General features: G+C 41.6%; 2 protein-coding genes across 2 annotated transcripts; both read left to right on the top strand.

The window, feature by feature from the left end:
- The first annotated feature begins 311 nt into the window (after window positions 1-311).
- taco1 (translational activator of mitochondrially encoded cytochrome c oxidase I) lies at window positions 312-3,270 on the top strand. Its single transcript, XM_030401466.1, has 6 exons — window positions 312-380; window positions 566-857; window positions 951-1,057; window positions 1,194-1,321; window positions 2,077-2,239; window positions 2,473-3,270. The coding sequence occupies exons 2-6, from the start codon at window positions 569-571 to the stop codon at window positions 2,680-2,682; spliced, it is 897 nt and encodes a 298-aa protein (XP_030257326.1). The 5' UTR covers window positions 312-380; window positions 566-568; the 3' UTR covers window positions 2,683-3,270.
- A 1,311-nt stretch (window positions 3,271-4,581) lies between these two features.
- kcnh6b (potassium voltage-gated channel, subfamily H (eag-related), member 6b) lies at window positions 4,582-11,312 on the top strand. The gene is made up of 12 exons (XM_030401465.1): window positions 4,582-4,747; window positions 5,243-5,373; window positions 6,455-6,880; window positions 7,084-7,477; window positions 7,588-7,787; window positions 7,912-8,164; window positions 8,278-8,471; window positions 8,796-8,904; window positions 9,016-9,282; window positions 9,444-9,624; window positions 9,803-10,007; window positions 10,109-11,312. The coding sequence occupies exons 2-12, from the start codon at window positions 5,257-5,259 to the stop codon at window positions 10,403-10,405; spliced, it is 2,643 nt and encodes an 880-aa protein (XP_030257325.1). The 5' UTR covers window positions 4,582-4,747; window positions 5,243-5,256; the 3' UTR covers window positions 10,406-11,312.
- Window positions 11,313-19,415: the final 8,103 nt, after the last annotated feature.

The raw sequence follows: 19,415 nt of genomic DNA, 5'->3' as shown, positions 1-19,415 counted from the left end.
AATTGAAACCAGAAACACCCTGGGGTCCTCGAGGAGATTTCAGGTTCCCATGATTCAGGATTTATTGCATATTTTATTCTCATTCAGTACAACTTGAAGGTGAAAGAATCTACGGGAAGACATGTATGAGAAAAAAAAAACAAAGTATAAAATGGCTGGTTTGTAAACAGAAAGCAAAACTGTAGAAACCATGTATGACATGAGCCCATCTCTTCAGCTTACACATCTGAAGTTTTCAATACCATGAAACATTCAACAGTGTACCGAACTTGATCGATCTTTTATTTTGAAAGGCAAGTCTCTGACGTCATCACAACCAGGAAGTGCCGGGTTCACAACAAGGACGGCAGCAGCTGCGTGCTCTACTGACCTGTCAAACTGTGAGTTAGCTAACATTAGGATATTTAATTTATGTATCGGTAAGAAAATAATTGTTTAATATAGTTGAAGGCCTCACCTGCAGACGGAGACCCGCAGCTCGGCTCTTGAACACAGTCTTTGCTCCACATGTACAGCAGGTCACTGTAACACTGTTCTGTGTTGGTGTGTGTGTGTGTGTGTGAAGGGCATGGCGGGGGCGGCGGTGGTGTTGAGGGCTCTCCGGACCCTGCGCCCCGGGACTCTGTCCACGACCTCAGGCAGGTTCCCAGCCCCGGCGGAGTCCGTCCTCTCGCCGCCTTCAGGTGTGTGGTGCCCGCCGTGGAGGAGCTGTCATGTCAGGGCGCTGCAGCTGAGCTCCGCCTCACGTGCCGGACACAACAAGTGGTCAAAGGTGAAGAACATCAAGGGACCTAAAGATGAGGCGAGGAGCAGGATGTTCATGAAGTTAACTATGATGATAAGGATAGCTGTGAGAGGTGAGATTATTGAACAACTTGCTCAAAGAAAACTGTTTGTGGTTTCTTTTCAGTGACAGCTATAATTCACTTTACTTTTGCCTTCCTCTGCAGAGGGTGGACCCAACCCAGAGATGAACATAAACTTAGCTCAGATACTGGAGCAGTGCAGAAGCAAGAACATGCCCAAAGCATCCATAGAGACTGCAATGAAGGCTGCGGTACGTTGACAACACGTACTGTCTCTTGAATGAGTGAAAATTAATTTGAAAAAACAAAATGTGTCTTCATAAGCTCAGAAAGACTCCTCGGCATAGATTTTCTCAGTCTCTTATCCATGTATTTTTCTCCACAAAGGGTAAACCAGCGCACCAGCACATGTTTGAAGCTCGGGGGCCCGGTGGGTGTCTGCTGCTCATCGAGGCCCTGACCGACAACCACACGCGCAGCCAGCAGGATATTAAACGCCTGCTAATTAGGAATGGGTCAGTCTGGCTTCCTATTATCTGACTCTGCTGTCACTGTATAGCTGCCATACGCAAACACGGATAATACAAATACACGTGCTTTCCACAAACCACTGAGTGTTATGGATTGGTACTTTACTTCGGGCACTTAAATAGTGGTCAAACAAACACATTCTATGTCACTGGTCTAAATGAAATACCTATCACTGTACACAAATCAGATATCCAGGGCAACATAGGAGAAGAATGCATGGTAATGTTTGTGTATTGGCAGCGGAGGTTGGTGCAGTAGCTGGTATACAAATTGCAGTAGCCACTAGATGTCCCTGTACAAACAGCTTTCTCTTGGATAAGACGCTGCCGGCACAGATGCAAAGAGAAAAAGGAAAACAGACAGCTAGAATACAGCAGGCATAAAAACAACTTGCAGCATAATACATCATTCTTAGTAAGCCTGTATCTCCTATCCAGATGCACTGAATAATCAGGGCTGTAATCTTAATGACACACCATCTACAGGATCTACCAGCTTCATTTTATGCTTTTATTAATTAAGTTAGAATAATAATGCTGTGTGTCACAGATCAAAGGGCACACAATGTCATCTGTCTCTTGGCATGTCTTTCTTGAAAGAAGACAAAAAACAAAAACAAAAGATAAAACTTACCTAATGAAAACACAAACCCATATCTGGTTTATGATCACCCATATGGTTAAATGTTTCGGTATGTTGTTGTATGTTAACTGAGGTGTAATTCTGTTCTCATCTACAGAGGGATGCTGTCAGACGGAGCGCGGCACAACTTTGAAAAGAGGGGGGCGGTGGTGGTGCCGGGGCAGAATGTCTCGACAGAGCGAGCTCTGGAGCTGGCCATCGAGGTGGGAGCTGAAGACGTCCAAGAGACTGAGGATGAGGAGGAGCAGCCCCTCCTAAAGGTCAGACATGGAGATGCGTCTTGTGTACAGTGTGTGTATTAGGGATACAATTAACGGCAGCAAGTGATGGGAATGAGGCATGTGTCGGACCATCCCGATGGGCTGGTGAGACTTGGTTTAAAATTCCCGCCCAAACTATCAATGAAACTTGTTTGAGCTCGACCACAATGTTTTGTTTAGTTGCATTCAAACCAAAGTTTAACTAATATTCTGATCTGTTTCTCTCTCCTCAGTTTATTTGTGACATGATGGACATGGGAAAGGTGCGAGCCTCATTGGAGCAGCAGGGGATGCCGATTACGTCCGCCGGGTTGGAGTTTGTTCCCCGCACCCTCTTATCTCTGGATGAGGACAACCTGAATGCTGCTTCAACACTCATAGAAACCCTCACTGACTGCCCGGATGTAGTCCGAGTGTGGGACAACATTCAGGCGGACAGCTGAGTGCGCTGCCTGGACACTTGGTGGACTGAATATCTCACATGTGGAGTGTCTGATTTTGTAGAGGAGGGATTTGTCAACAGATGCACTGTACTGCTTACTGCTCATTGTTATCAATGTGGAAATATGAGTGTGGTCCTTGTTAAGATTTCTTAAATATATTCTATTGAGAGACTTCACTTGCCAGAGGTTCATTAACAGCTGGCCTCAAGCATATAGAAGCCATAGATTAGAACTTCTACCACTGTGTTCTATGTTGGCAAATGCTGTGGAAAGTATGAAAAATAAATCTTGTCTGATACGGATTTCGACAGAAAAGTTCAGTTACTTCTTATATCCACTCTTTATCTGCTACAAGAATCTATGAATATGCAACTTTTATTTTATTTCAAAAGTTCAGGAGGGGACACTCCAGGTGAAGAGGATACGAATTTAACAAATGATATCTCCATGAAACCTCTCCAGCTGAATACTTGGATCAAGACAATTAAGATGTTTTTATGTTACAAGTTTTCTGCATTTGCAAATTATTAATTTTTGTCAATCAAGAATATATTGTCATCAACCATTAAAAAAAGTGTTCAACAAACACTTTTGTGGATGCTGCGTGCTCTGGTATTGCATTTCCATTTTATGGATGGAATGTGATGAACATTAAGAAACACTTCTGTCCTCAGAATATCGATATTAAGTTTGGTGTATACAAGTACTACTGAAATCGAGATTTCTGGCTCAAGTTCTGAGAAAACATTTACTTTAAATGGCCTTCAATGGCACACATTTTGGTGAATAGGGTAAAACAAAATTAACTAGTAGATAAAACCATGAAACTTCTGCAGTTGATTTCCTACATCAAGACAATTATGTTTTGTATGACATGTTCTCTGATATTTTATGTTTGAATATGCAAATTGGGTATTTCCTTAATAAATATGCACTAATTTGGATACATTTCAGAACAGAAATCTAAACTAAAACACCATAATGTATATTTTGGATGGTTTTTTTTTTTTCACTGATCTGAGAGACAACATTGAAGCAAAATAGCCCAAACTCAAAATTGACCGGTGGATGAAGGAAATGTTTTAAACTGTATTGTCTCCCCTTCACTGTTTAATGAGATGAATCCTGCTCCTACTTAAAAGTCTAATGAGTGACGTGACTTCCTGTGAACCAGTCGTGATCATGCTAGTCTTAAACTCTGATTCAAGGTGAGCACAGAGAAACTTCTTCATCAGCGCATTAATGTGAAAATAGACCTCTTAACTTCTGCAGAATGAAGCTAAATAATTAAACAGGTAAAGTTACAAGAAGATAAACACTTTTTTGCTGTAAAAATGTCAAATATTTTCCCTCGTCATTAAAAGTGTCAATGAAACTCTTGAAAAAAGAAGCATGTTTATAAAAAAAACAAAAAAAAAAACTATGAATAATACAGTTGGCTGAAGGTTTGAAGGTTACAGCTCAAGGACATGTCGAGCTGGTGTCATCACAGGTCACTGCCCTCTCATCTTACTGTAGTGCCAACATGGCAGTCAATATGATTCCACATTAACAGTATGCATGCAACATATTGAGTGGGTACTATACCTTCAGCCAGCCAATTTTGTTTGGTAAACCATAGTGTCATGTATGTCACAGCCTGAACTATATCAATAAATTAAACTAAATTGCATAGGTGAACACTGAAATGGTAATACGATGGTACTGTGGAAGTCCAGAGTAATGGCTCGGAGACCATTTACTTTGTTTATCAATGCACATCATTGATCTCCCTGTCACTTCCTCTCAGCTATAGCATGGCATCGATCGGTTTCCAGTGTTGGTGAATGTTGCGCGGCAACATGCGAGCTGCAGGTCAGTCCTCTGCCCCGTGCCAGAGTAAAGAGTTCAACATCGACGCTTGATTGAAAGAAGTACATTTGTTTCGCCTAAATGTAAACCATGAAGGAGGAGAGTGAATGTCTTTGGTGACAGTCCAAAACAGTGTCCCGGAGGATGGATGCTTGAGTCATGGCTGCCTAGAGGTCAAGACCAAGAAGGCTCTGACATTCTGGATGCGAATCAGGTATGTCAAGTTTATTTACTTTCGCTTTGACCGACTAGGACAGAGAGACTTTTCTCAGACTGCTGCCTTCCCAATACAGTAACAGTCTGTGATTCAAGTATTGAGACTGGTCAGTATTTGAGTGCAGAGTATTTTTGTGAGGGGCACAGTTAGATTGGCATTCTGGGAAACGAGAGAGGAATTTGTTAATGGGAGGCGGGGGAATCAGAATATTAAACGTCACTGTGTGGTTCCTTTTTCTATTCATTATTGACGCACAAATACAATTGCAGGTATCCACAGTTAAAATCCAGTTTAACAAGAAATCGACATCATGAGCACTGTAATGGAGCAAATTGTGCTATTGAATACTATAATTGTCGCTAGGGGTACAGTAGTAAGCCAAATATCTAACCCTAACCCTCGCCCAAGCGTGAAATCAAAGAGAAACACAACTTGCTGAGCTTCTCATTGGCCTAAATATGAATCCAAATATATTATTCTGATCACCTGTAGACAAGCAGAGCTCCATGTCTGACTCGGACCTTATGAAGAGTGGGGGACCAGCCAGCAGGGGCCCCGAATGCCGCTCACCTGCAACTCCGAGGATGGACCGCTCTCAGAACGTCACAGAGAAGGTCACGCAGGTACGGGGTCAAGAACTTCACATGACTATTTAAGAGAAGTCCTATTTAAGAGATATAAATGAGTGAACTTAGCCATTTGCAACCACATTAGTATAAGTAAAAAGCCTCTGACTGTGATGCCTGTTTATGCATTCACTGCTTGTTTATTCATTAGTCATTGCTGATTTCTAAGAAATGAAGAGGCTCCCAGATAGACTGCTCTTAATTAACCTGCTAGTGGAAAAATCAGTAGGTGGTTTGGGGACTGGATGTTTTTCTTCTGGGTGTGAAGCTACAGTTCAATTCAGACCCACTGCTGTTACTGCAGGAGCCCTGGGGCTCAGTATTCTGCATCAGTGCCTCTGTGTAGTGGTGTTTGGTGGATGTGAAACAAATGCAAGTGTTTGCAACGACCCGTGACCTTGCTACACACGGTCACTTGTTGATTGCTGTCTATATATCTATTAAACTATTTATCTGTCTACCTGATGGATCTATCTGTCTGCAAGGTTAATGAGATCCGTTCGGAATATTAATTTGAAATTGGGCTAAAGAGAACACGAGGACTGTGGCAGCACATGAACTCAGTTATGTGACTGTGACGCCCATCTCATTAGTACAGCCCTCCAGCCCACCAGCATCCTGCACTCAGTCAGCTCTTCGACATTTGATCACAGGACACTATTGTTATAGCTTCCCCTTCGCAATTTTTGAAATATCTGGAAGTAATTGTACTCTCCGGATGTAATCTTTATCCAAGTCTTGCCTCCGCTGAGCATTGCCAATGACAGGATGGTCAAGGATTTGTTGGACCTACATGGTCGCAATACCAGAGCACGCAGCATCCATAAAAGTCTTCGTCGAAAGAGTGTGTCTTCTAGAAAGGTCTGTTGGTTAGTATATATAGTTCAGAGAGAAAGAGTTTTGTATTAAGGAATATTTTTGTTTAACTTGCAATAGCAACAATTAATGTGCTTTGTGTAAATTGAGAGGAGTTGCAGTTTTATGATTGGGGAATGCATGTATACAAATGCAAAAAATTGACACTCCTTAAAAGACAATATTCAGATTTACTGCATTCTGATGAATTCTTCACCTTTAGGTCCTTTCTTTGGAGTCTGATGTCCTGCCTGAGTACAAAATTGAGGTGCCAGAAACAACATGGTGGATCTTGCTTCACTACAGCCCCTTCAAGGCGTTTTGGGACTGGATTATTCTCCTCCTGGTCCTCTACACAGCTGTTTTCACTCCTTATTCAGCTGCCTTCCTCTTGGATGAACACGGGGATATACGTCAAAGGCGTTGTGGCTACACATGTAACCCCCTGAATGTAGCGGACCTTTTGGTGGATGTGCTGTTTATTGTGGATATAGTCATCAACCTTCGCACAACGTATGTGGACCACAATGACGAAGTGGTCACAAAGCCAGGCCGGATAGCCAAGCACTATATCAAAAGCTGGTTCCCTATTGATCTGTTCGCAGCCATCCCTTTTGACCTTCTCATTTTCAGATCTGGATCTGATGAGGTAAGAACTTTACCTAAATGATTTTACCTGAATTTATTGAGAAGAACTCTAGTTCGCATTTGTTTTTAGAGGTGATCTTTTGATACAATTAAACTGTCCTCAAGTCATACAAATAATTCTGTAAAGTTCTCTAAAGCTTCTGTAAATTGAATGATCATTTCCCCTCCTAACATCCTCTTTCTTGTTGTTTATGGACACCAAAGATGGCAACCTTAACCAGTCTGCTGAAAACAGCTCGGCTGCTGCGATTGGTCCGTGTAGCAAGAAAGCTGGACCGATATTCTGAGTATGGGGCTGCTGTCCTCTTTTTGCTTATGTGCACCTTTGTGCTCATCGCCCATTGGCTTGCCTGCATTTGGTACGCCATTGGCTTCGTCGAAAGGCCGTACACGGAGACTGGTTGGCTGGACAACCTGGCTGAACAACTGGGAAAGTCGTACAACGACAATGACTCTTCCTCTGGGCCATCAGTCAAAGACAAGTACGTCACTGCACTTTACTTCACCTTGAGCAGTTTGACGAGCGTAGGGTTCGGTAATGTATCTCCAAACACCAACTCAGAGAAGATCTTCTCCATCTGCGTTATGGTCATTGGCTGTGAGTTGAATAATGTTGTTTGGGACTTTACACAAATCACTGCAAATCAAATGCCACAATCAGCAAAGCCTCATTTAACTTCACTGTCCTCATTGGTTCTTCTGTCTCAGCTCTCATGTATGCCAGCATATTTGGGAATGTGTCAGCCATCATCCAGCGTCTCTACACCGGTACGACTCGCTACCACACCCAGATGCTGCGAGTCAAAGAGTTCATCCGATTTCACCAGATCCCAGGTAGCCTTCGCCAAAGGCTGGAGGAGTACTTTCAGCATGCCTGGTCCTACACAAATGGCATTGACATGAATGCTGTAAGTAAAAAGTGACAGAATAGAGTGAACTTGTTTTCATCAAAAGTCCTACCTCAATGCGTAACACTAGCTATTTCAGTACCGCTGTTTTGCATCTAGCTATGCTGATGGTTTTGTCTTGCAGGTGCTGAAGGGATTTCCAGAGTCTTTGCAAGCAGACATCTGCTTGCACTTAAACAGATCTCTGCTACAGAACATCAAGGCTTTCCACGGAGGCAGTCAAGCCTGCTTGCGTGCATTGGGTATGAGGTTCAAGACAGTCCACGCTCCTCCAGGAGATGTTCTGATCCACTACGGAGACATCCTGGACTCTCTTTTCTTCATTTCACGTGGTTCCATTCAGGTCATCAGAGATGATGTGGTGGTTGCCATATTAGGTAAAACCACCAAACCACAATTTTGGTGTGGCGTCTCAAAAATATTCCAAGACCATACCTCAACACATGATCCACTCGAACTAAAATAATGCTCATGCTCAATGCTCTTTCAGAAAAGAATGATGTTTTTGGAGAACCCATCCACCTGTATGATGAGCCAGGGAAGTCAAATTCAGACGTCCAAACCATCACCTACTGTGATCTGCACCGCATCCAGAGGGACGACCTGCTGGAGGTCCTTGATATCTACCCCAGCTTTGCAGACAACTTCTGGCGCAATCTGGAGATAACTTTTGACCTGAGAGATGTATGTCGGCAGTCCATTACAGACAACAAATTACATCTTGACAATTTGAATTTTGAGATGCTTTTTTTTATTGAGCCATGAATATTTTAGCATTTCTCCCAGAAAGAACAGTTTGACTGTCTCTCTGCTAGTTGCATCACAGAAAGGTTCAAATGAGACTCAATGGTTGGCTTCAATACCAAGACACAGACTTGTCCATGTCGTACTTAAGTAGGCTACAGGTTCTTGCACAGGCTTAAAACCTGTTCACAGTCTCCCTGGTTTATGTCAGGCTGGAGATCTTTGTTACATGTAATTCCCCATCATTTTTTCTGTATTCATCAGGCTGATCAAGTACCACCAATAATAACAACTGATGAGTCTGGTGACGACTGTGGTTATCGCCACAAGCCACGACATAGAATGCACTCCCTGGACTGCCGAATCAGGCCAGGTGAGACGTCTGGTATCATAGTCAAACAGGCTTTTGTATACAAGGCTTTTACGTAAGATACCTTGAATCTGGCCGATATAACAGAGTAATTGAATGCCTTCCTGTAAACAGATGGAATTGATCATGAAGACTCGTACCCGCTCCAGTCCTTCTGTCATCGTCACTCACCTCCTCAGGACCACTGGGATGACCATTGTAGCTGTGGATCCCCATGTTCCCAGTCAAGTGAAGACCTGGCTAAGCCCCTTGCTCACAGTGCCAAAGTAGAGCTTTACCCTCCGGATGATGCCGGAAAGGACTACTCGCCTGTAGTGCAGCTGTTATCCCAGAGTGGCACCTCAGTGGGCAGGGAAGCAGTGTTGGACGTTGGCCATCAAGGTAACTGGATCTTGATTGCTGTTGGTGTGCTCCTACGGTCAAATGAGCATACCTTAACTTAAAACATTGCTGTGTTCAAAATCTCTTTTTGATACTCCCACTTCCTCTCAAATTAGGGATTAAGAATTTTCCACACTTTCTTCTCTTTTTATTTTCTTCAGCTTCCTCTTTAAATGTCCCAGGAATGTACCGATACTGGCCAGATCGACAGCCACAACAGTTTTCCAATCGTGCCTGGCGATCTTCCTCTGTCCGCAACTCATACCACCCACCACCTTTCACAGAAGAAAGGCCCAGTGAGCTAGAGTCTCGACTTGAGACTTTGCATTCACAGCTCAACAGGTAAATTTAATGTGGATGTCACATCCCTCCTGGATGTCAGATTTTTTTTTCAAGTATCACAAATTAGGTCAATGCTTGTGACTACTCATTAGGGCTGGAACGAAGTTTCTTGGAAAGTACGGCTGACACAAGTTCTTTTAATAGAAGCTGTTATTATCATTGTTTGTTGAATCCCCAGACTGGAGACTCGCATGACAGCCGACATCAACGTTATTCTCCAGCTTCTCCAGCGGCAGATGGCCCCTGTACCTCCTGCTTACAGCACTGTATCGTCTAACACCCTCCCTACCAACTCACCTGGCCTGTACGGAACTGGGACACCAGCGATGCACGGCATGTACCCTATTTCCCCCATACAGAAGGACAGTCGGGCACCCACACAGGTATAGAAAACACCAGTAAAACAGTGAAACTTGTTGAGAGATTTCTTTCTAGGATTTTATTTAAAACATTTAAATGTATGTTCTGTTTATGTTTCTTTTAGAGCTCTAACCAGACTGACCATACATTCACCAAGAAGTCCGAGGAGTCAGTGTCTAGCGGTATCCATGTGACTGTGGCCTCAGACGACACCATCTTCATGACGGTCACCCCTGAAACTGAGACCCATACGGGGTTGGCTGAACAGCCACCCCAGGCTTCAGTCAAATCCTCCCTCATGGAGAATCCCAGACTGTGCGGCAGCCTCCGCTACCCCTCATTGCCGGGAAACCTGGACATCACCTCAGGGCTGGCTGACATCCAGAAACACCTCTCAGACCCTGTGCTGCCTGTCATTTGAAGACCTTCAGTAAAAGACTTTTCCTGACAACCAGCATGACTTTAAAATTGGTAATGCACTGCTACTTATAGAGCCTTTTTATGGACCCATGTGACCAATCTGCGATTCAGGTATCATTGCACATTTGGACATTTGGAGTAGATCAGCTGACTTCAAGGATTTCCATGTCATAGCGTTGACACTGGATTACATGAAATCAGAGAGGAAAACAACACAGGTATCATTCTTTTTAATGGACAACTGCTCATTTAAAGTGTGTGATTAAGAGTGAACACATTTTCTTGACAACTCAGAGTCCTTTTATACATCTTTTTGTTACATCCTTGTTCATTACTTCTACTTAATTATTGGCCGATATAGCTGCCATTGTTTGTTTTTTTGTTTGTTTTTTAACTTATAAACAGTAAACAGTCACACATCAGAAACCCATACTGACACACCCGCAACAGGTAAGAAATAGCTTCACTCCCACATCATCATAATCCCAACATCACAACAGGACTAGGCTGTTTTTACAACAATCTAAGATTCTCTATCGTGTTAAGCTTTGTGATTCTGTTAACTCAGTATTACACTTGGAGACTATACTCTCTCAACCTATCATAGCTAACTGTAAATCTGTGCTATAGTTTCTGCTATCAGTGTATTGATGAGTCATGCCACTGTCAAATAATGTAAACTGCTGTCTAAATGTAAAACTTCTATATGATTGTGAAACCTGTCAGGGATAGTTTATTTCTGTACAAAAAAAAAAATGTATGTTGTTATTACTAAAAATGATTGATGCTCCGAAAAACATTTTTTATTATGATCAATTAAACGTTAACTGTTACCACATACAATTAATGTATCTTAACAAAGAGGCTTTTCATAACATGTTATAAATATATTTCAGACAAGCAAACAATTCAAACCATGAACATTAAACCACATTTAATCAACTTTCTTAAACGGCTTAACTGCATTCTTGCTTCATCAGAAAAAGTCATAGATAAGGAATTGATGGTATTGATAAAACTACACACACAGTGCACCATGCAGCTTATAAAAACGTATCCATGAGACAACATGCTGAAGCTTAAAGACAGTTGAACCTTGGTTCCTTATCCATAGATGACAACATGTCTAACGGTCTTTTGGTTCGAGGAAACTCGTTTGAGATTTCTGATACAGGACGTCGTGGTATTTTATAACAAAATGAAGCAGTAAAATACTCTGGTTCCCACCTAGTTGAAAAGGCGTCATGCACATCATCTGTATCAACATGAAACTGATATGAGCTTGAACTAAATCTTCCTTAGTCATTGTTGAACAAAATTGCCTTCAGTGTCAGCTTGTTAATTCAACTGAGAATGTTTCCAGTTTGTTTTATTGTTTCATGACTGCTCAGAGTATTTCAAGCCAGTTGTTGTAGCAGATAAAGAGGATGGAGGCCAGCTGGATTTTATTGATCACTCCCAGTATGGGGCAGTATAGGGTCCTCAATGCCCCACGGTAACTGGTGGATGTCCCAGATTAGACCCTGGTGGTCCTCCGCTAGACAGATCAGGAGGCTTGATTGGAATAGATTTATCTTATTTAAACAGGAAGAAAATAATATTACCTAACAGACCTAATAGAGAATGTTTTTCAACATGTTTTCCTGTCAAAGAAGACATAAAAACATTAAAGCAAGAGCAGTGTTGTCCACCTGACGCTGTTTTTGGACATATCTTGATATATGATAATAATCTCACAAATCCCTCTAAAAATGTGTGGAGGTGGGAAGCTTTGTCACTCTCAACATAAGAGATGTCTACTATCGCTACACTTGCTGTTGGCTTGATGTTGCTTTTGGACACTTATAATCCACAGAGGATAAATCATACAAATCACCTGAATTTTGTTCAAGCAACACCATGAGGTTGACATTTGTGGTTTAGGAAACAACTGCTAGATGGATTGCCATGACTTTTCGCACACATTCATGTGCCCCTTGTGATGAATTATTGTGAGTTCACATCGATCGTTTGGGTAATCCTGACTTGAGTACAACCCCTCTTTGATGGCGGTGGCCTCTTCCAGCAGGACAACATGCCCTGCTGCAAAAACTGCTCAGGAACATCCCAAGGAATGTGACAAAGAGCTCAAAGCATTGACCTGGTCGCCAAATGTTCCAGCTCCCGGTCCCATCAAGCATCTATGGGACGTGACAAACTTGCTGTTGATCTGGCGAGGCAAGTTCCTTGGGTTGCTTGGTGGCTGCATTTCCCAGGACCAATCCTGAGACATTTTTTGCCATGTCGCACGGTGCATGGTCTTGCCTGGGGGGACAAATGTCAACTCTCCTGCAGCCATGACGGGATGTGCTTGGATTGCAGAGGTGTTTGGAGTGGTCAATCGTGACAAGTGGTGCCCACATGAATGCGAGGACCCTTGGGTTTCCCAGCAGAACATTGCACAAGATGATCAATGTAATTCACTTTACCTGTCAGAGGTTTCAATGTTGTGGCTGATCGGTGTGTAACCTGAGAATTCACAATGTAAATCAACACAGGACCTGATTGTGAACTTGCTCGTTGTCTAATGTAATTTAGCTGTTGGTTTCTTACATAACCTCTCCGTGCTCCACTCACACCAAATGACCTTTTAGTTTTGAGATTTATGACTCTCTGTCTCACTTTGGACTCATGTCAAACTCTGCTCTGCAGGTGTGCCCTTTTCCATAAATATATGATTTGCAAAAGCAGTGTTGACACCAGGTCATTAATTTGATTGATTTGTATACACAAAACACTTGCAGTAGCTCCCACAGATGTTTCACACTTTCATCACGGCAACAAGACACAGCAGCACAGCAAACCCTCTTAAAAAGGTATGTTTCAACCAGTGTGGATTTGATTTAAACCAATAAGCCAAATTCATGCAGCAATCTGCAAGAATTCTGACAGTACAATGAGTTTCTTCAAAATCAAATGTTTTTGTCTTCTTTACATTGTTGTACACAAGCTTCCTACTCATTGCATGTCAGCACGTGTGTTTGTGAATGTATTTATGTAATGCTCTAAAGTCATCTGTCCCTCAGATCTTCTGTCCTCGGACCTCCCTGCTCGATAATGTTGCTGGAGATTTATCCTCGTTCCAAGAGTCTGTCCAACGGCTCTGTCCCATCTGGATTTGGCTGGGAAACATTTGAATTTAAGGTGTGTGACAACTTCCCATGGTTAAAATATACTTGGGCTGTTTGTATAATGCTGTGCTTTGCTTTTGGTCTTCCTGCCTCCGTTGCCATCCTGTGGGACCTGCTCAAGACACACAGGAGGGGAACTCCCTTCACACCAAGCAACTTCTTCATACTGAACCTCACCATCATGGATGCTGTCTTCTTGGCCTTCATCCCTCCTGGACTATTAAATTATGTAATCTGGCAGAACAAGGGGTTTGAAGCGATTTGGGACTTTTTTTATGCCTTGAACACATGTGGGAGACCCCTCCTGATGGCTTCTATCTGTCTTGACTGTTACCTGGCTGTGGTTCATCCAATCACCTACCACAAGAAGAAGAGTCTGACTCCCAGGGTTATTATAGTTGCCATTATTTGGACCTTGACAGCTGCCACTGGGATTGTGTTCTGTCTTACTTTCAGGGTATTTTACACCATGTTTTCCACTGTTCCATTTATTGTAACTATTATAATAATTGGAATCTGTGATGTTTTCATCTTCCATGCACTTGTTAAGTCTGACCCTGGCAGAAAAAACATCCATCCTAAGAAGCTAAGAGCCATTCAGACCCTCGTCAACAGCCTGGTGATAACAGTCATCTCTTACCTTCCTCCAGTGCTTCTGGTAGCAATAGGGATGCCCCTGATCAGTGATCTCACTACCTTCATGTGCATTATTGGTCTTCCCGGAACCATTACTTCTGCTTCTGGATCTGCTGTCATGCCTTTACTCCACATTAATAATATAGGGAAATTTGATCGTTTCAGGTTTGGCTGCTGCAGGAAGACTTAGGCCCAATCCCATTTCCAAGTTCTACCCCTATCTTTTTGTTTCAAGCGCTCTGTCGACCCTCTGAACAGTAGTGGTTTAACTTCATCAGGTGATGAGGCATTTGTAACTGTTATTGTAAAGTCGAAAACACGGTCCCTGAGTTAACACTTCGTGAATGCATAAGGATATGATTTGCCAGAACCTTAATTAAACCTCAACTGTTATTTAATGTTCTTTTGTTGTACATTGTTAGACACATATTCAATGTTGTGTTATTCTTGCATGTTATTGTTTATTTACGCTCATATTTCACATTGTGTGGTAAACATTTGCTGTTGTTTTTTTTCCATTATAACAAAGTTAAAATGTGGAATGTGGAAACCAAACTGTAAAAAAAAATTGCTTGTGTTACTTTAGAACCTATATATTGTTTTAGAACCTGTATACATAAAGATTATCTTGTCTACAAATATACAATAAACCTGTTGAACCCAGTTGTGTTGCTCATGCTCACTGATGTCGAACCAGAGCCAAGATGGCCACTAAAATGTATGAGGCCAAACTTAGTGGTGGGATGTAACTCAGTACATTTACCTAAGAACTGCACATAAGTCAGTCTGAGGTATATTATTATTTAACTGGTCCTTTATTCTTCCACTCTATTACGCTTTGAAGGCAGACATTGTACCATTTGCTCCACCACATTTATTTGATAACATCAGTTACTACTTTGCAAATTGAATGCTGCATCAGAGCCAAAGTAGCACATTTCAGATTCATTTTACCAGCAATCAGATAAAAAAAAAAAATGCTGAATATTGCCTGATAACCAGTCAACTCACAATATACATCTATGTGAATATAAGTAAAGATACTTAAAAAAAAACAGATAAGACTTTTATTGAAGTACTTTTTGTATGGATGACTTTTACTTTTCCTAAATTAAGATTTGAAGACTTTGACTTTTTACATTAGTGGCTGCACTAACTCATGAACTGGATAAATAAAAACAGAACAAAAGGAATTAAGAAAATAACACAACTGCTCTATTTGCTTTAAGATACTCCTAACTATCAGCATTTCAACCTATAAGACACTTCATCCATATATAATTCTCTATAGTTTTCTTCATACTGAGAGATTAAACTGGAAAAAAAAACACAAAACAATTGAAAGTGCATAACAGCTCAACCACTGGATCACTCTGTAAATTCAATGGGTTTTTTTTCTTCCCCCATGACAGATTTACATTCGGTCCCACAGGGACAATGATCAATTACAATGTAAATTCTTAAGGCGTACAGATCATCTTTCATGATTCAGGTGTGCAGGTGTAATCAAACATCATTTACATACTGAAAAAGCACACCGTGTGATCGAAAAGTACTGTACTCCTCCAACAAGTGATTTGTAGAGTGTCTTACAAAAACAGATACAGACAGAGTTGGTTATATTTTTGTTGTTTTGTTTTGTTTCTCCTTTTGTCTCCTGGTTTCAGTGGTTCATCTCATCTGTACATTTTATTTTAGTCATCATTATTATTTTTCCTCATAATTCTGTGCTAATTTGTGACAGATTTCTATTATCATGATGCTCTACAGTGAATACAATAACATCAGACTTTATTGATCCCAGAAATGTAGCATTATGGCATCACAAGAGGACAAGAGAGAGGAGAAATTGACAAGGAACAGCACAAGAGATAAGTCAAAGAAATAGTTCAGTATTCTGATCGTCCAGATCATCACACACAGACTGACATTTATATAGAGATTCGTCTATATGCAAAAAATAACATAATGAATACAAATATAAAGTGAGCAAGATAAATTAATATATTTATGTTGTATATAGATGTATGTGTGTGTGAGTGGAGGTAAGTTAAACTTGCTATCACAGCTCTTTCCTTAAAAAAAAATCATTAATCGTCTTTGTCATTAATATATGTGGTATATTGTGACATCCTGTCAAAATGTCTGATACCAATGCTTGCAAGTAAAAGCAGGACAAGTTATTGACTTCTTTAAAGGAGTATCTTGCATTACTCGTGTCATTAAGTATAAGCAGAGACTCACGCCATTAAAAACACTCAGGATAAGCACATTTTCTAATCTCAGGATTATCATAAACAGCAAGTATCTTCACACAAGTGACTTGAAAAACCCGTCTAGCTCTAATGTACAGTCCTGTATTGATTTTCTGATAGATTTTTGAATTTCCTGCATCTTTCCAGTCACTCCAAAGTCCCGCACTTGGTTCGAAACTATAGGAACGACAGGAAGGTGCACACCTTTTTTTAATTTATCCTTTATTAATGCAGGAGGACCTAATGATTTATGATTATCTGATTTAAAATTGTTTGATTGTTGATTGCTTTTCACTGATAAAAGGTGTGAGTCCCGTCTGTGATGCAATAAAAGATATTTGTTCCTTTACAAAATGTAAGGTAAAAGTGACTCTAGTACGTTTTGGTGACATTTTAAGAGCTTTAAGCACATTTTGATGATTATGTAATAATATCAGAAATCAACAGTTACTTTTGCCAGGATAGTCAACATGAAATGATCATACTGACATGTGCTTCTGAAGCTCCCTTGATCAATGGCTGGAGTAAGATGCTTCTGTTGCCTGTTAATTCAATTTTCTTTCATTTGCTTTTCTCCCATTTGATTTACGTTTGTAAGGTAAGGTGAGAAACTTGCCGCCTGCAGTAAGGTAACAAGTCTGCCTTAAATGCCCAAAAGTGTGCCACAATGCCGCTGATGGTCATTTGATGGAAACTTTGTTGTTTAGGTCAGATGTCTTTTTTTGTTTTTCTCATATATCTTTTTCAAGATTCATTTACAGGTTTATTGTCTTTGAATATGCCGCATAATTCTCAAGTTGTAATTAGTAATCATTCTGTAAATCTCATGGTTTCACACATGACTCACTATGAACCTCTTACTCCAAACAGCAGGGGCCCTTCAGTCGCCCCAGATTGCCCAAATAGAGCAGAGGCATGATTGCGCTCCCTGCCGTCGGTGTTGTCAGGACAGGTATTGCCAAAAAACATTCATACACGTGGTCGTCGCTGATAATCAGATCCCCGATGATGTACGCCAACATTGGAGGGATGTATGAGGTGACGGTCATGACCATGCTGTTGGTGATGATCTGCAGAGCCCTCTTCTTCTTTGGATGGAGGTCTCCTCCTGCACGGAGGGAATTCTTCAGAGTCCAGAGGATGGAGACATCACAGATGATGATGACGGGCAGCGCTATGATGTACACAAACATGGCCCAGGCGCTGTGGCTCAGCTCAACGATGACTATGGATACAGACCCCTGAACCGCCGTGACGATCCAGACAGCGGCAGCCATGAGGAGCCGGGGAGTCAGACTCTTCCTGGTGCGGTAGGTCATGGGATGGACAACAGCCAGGTAGCAGTCCAGACAGATGCAAGCAGTGAGGAGAGGTCGTCCCACCAGGTTCAAGGCGTACAGAAAATTGCTCAACATCTGGACAGAGTCGATGTGCCACAGGAGGAAGTTGCACAGCCCAAACGGGACAAAAACCAAGAAGACCAAGTCCATGACGGTGAGGTTGAGCATGAAGACGTCGTTGGGGGTGACGGGGGTCCCCGCTCTGTGTCTCTGGAGCAACTCCCAGAGAACAGCAACACATGCAGGACACCCGACCAGAGAGCAGAGAGCGCTGAGAGAAGCCCAGACTATGATGCCCTCTACCATGTCTCCGCAGTGTCCAGACTCGGCCTCTGAAGGCTCGCTGAAGTTGGAGGTTAGATTCTGAGAGCGAGGATACGCGTGGAGGAACATTTCTCACCAGCAGTGACACCTTGATTTATCCAAGAGGGATCAGTGACAACCTCAAAATGAAACAGGGCTATATAAGATGCACATGAAGCAACTCCAAAGTGGTTTCTAAAATGTCCCAGGTATTTTTGAGACTTTTTAAGGAAGCGGTCAATTTGTTTATTTTATGAAAAATCAGGATTTGAATATGCAAGTGACAGTGAGGATCATTTTTCAGTTTTGGTCTGTACTGAGGTTTTACAGAAACAGAGAATCAAGCAGACGCCAGGTACTGTAGATGTAGTAGGTTAATGAGTGGTGAGAGAGAACTGGTGAAGTAGATGTTTCCTGCAAATACGTTGTTGAAATGAAGTTCTCTTCAGGTCAAAGGTCAAGCGGTTTGACCTCCATCAAACTAGTTTCAGAGAGTATATTTAACTACACAACAAATACCACTTTTTAATACAGACATACATTTGGAAAGATTCAGGGTAAAATTAAATACAAAGACTCTGGTGCTTTCATTCCTCTAATTCTGTGTAGTGGTAGGCAACCTGAACCACTGGAAACAGGAGCATCAGATCCCAGTAGTGCCACGACTGCGATACTGTCAGAGTGAAATGAGATGACTCCTTCAGCTTTAAAGATAATCGGGAAACCGGACGTTAACTCGCTACTGAAGCGTCACTGCAAAAAAAGCACAAAAAAACTCAACATCATTCAGACACCTGCACTAAACACATGGGTACCTGATGCTAACCAGCTAATGTTGGTGGAAAACAGCCATTATTCTCTCTTGCTCTCTTTTAGACGAAACACATTGTTGTAGTTCCACTGACCATCACTAGATGGCAGCAACAAGTTTGTTGAGAACGGTGAGCTGCAGGAATTGTATGTCGTGAAATATAAACTTTCACATTTCTGTAGCTCATGTGTGTAAAACTATTTAGGCTTTTACAAAGATCAAATGTATTCAAACACTATTTTAAGAGTCTGGAAAAAGAAGGAATTATATGACAGTAGTCAATGATGGCAGTAAATAAAATCTGTCAGGATTATTTTCACTGGTTTTCATGGCAATTCCTAATTTTTTGTATTCTCTAAAATGTTGTGTTTTCCTATCGTATCATTGAAGACTTCAGTTTAGGTAAAGACAGGATTATCTGTCAATTTATGACGGTTTTCAATCATAACAGACTCCGAAAATATGTTGGCGTTATTCTGATGAAGTACTGTTGGGC

Source organism: Sparus aurata, chromosome 20 (assembly GCF_900880675.1).
Source record: "Sparus aurata chromosome 20, fSpaAur1.1, whole genome shotgun sequence".
Lineage (NCBI taxonomy): Eukaryota > Metazoa > Chordata > Actinopteri > Spariformes > Sparidae > Sparus > Sparus aurata.
This window is presented reverse-complemented; position numbering and strand designations above follow the sequence as displayed.

Excerpts from the sequence above, each read along its gene's own strand:
- taco1 (XM_030401466.1), top strand. The coding sequence starts at position 569 with ATGGCGGGGGCGGCGGTGGTGTTGAGGGCTCTCCGGACCCTGCGCCCC. Across the intron at positions 1,058-1,193 it reads AGACTGCAATGAAGGCTGCG|GGTAAACCAGCGCACCAGCA; the intron begins GTACGTTGACAA and ends TTCTCCACAAAG. Across the intron at positions 1,322-2,076 it reads CGCCTGCTAATTAGGAATGG|AGGGATGCTGTCAGACGGAG; the intron begins GTCAGTCTGGCT and ends TCTCATCTACAG.
- kcnh6b (XM_030401465.1), top strand. The coding sequence starts at position 5,257 with ATGTCTGACTCGGACCTTATGAAGAGTGGGGGACCAGCCAGCAGGGGC. Across the intron at positions 8,165-8,277 it reads TGTGGTGGTTGCCATATTAG|AAAAGAATGATGTTTTTGGA; the intron begins GTAAAACCACCA and ends ATGCTCTTTCAG. Across the intron at positions 8,905-9,015 it reads GGACTGCCGAATCAGGCCAG|ATGGAATTGATCATGAAGAC; the intron begins GTGAGACGTCTG and ends TCCTGTAAACAG.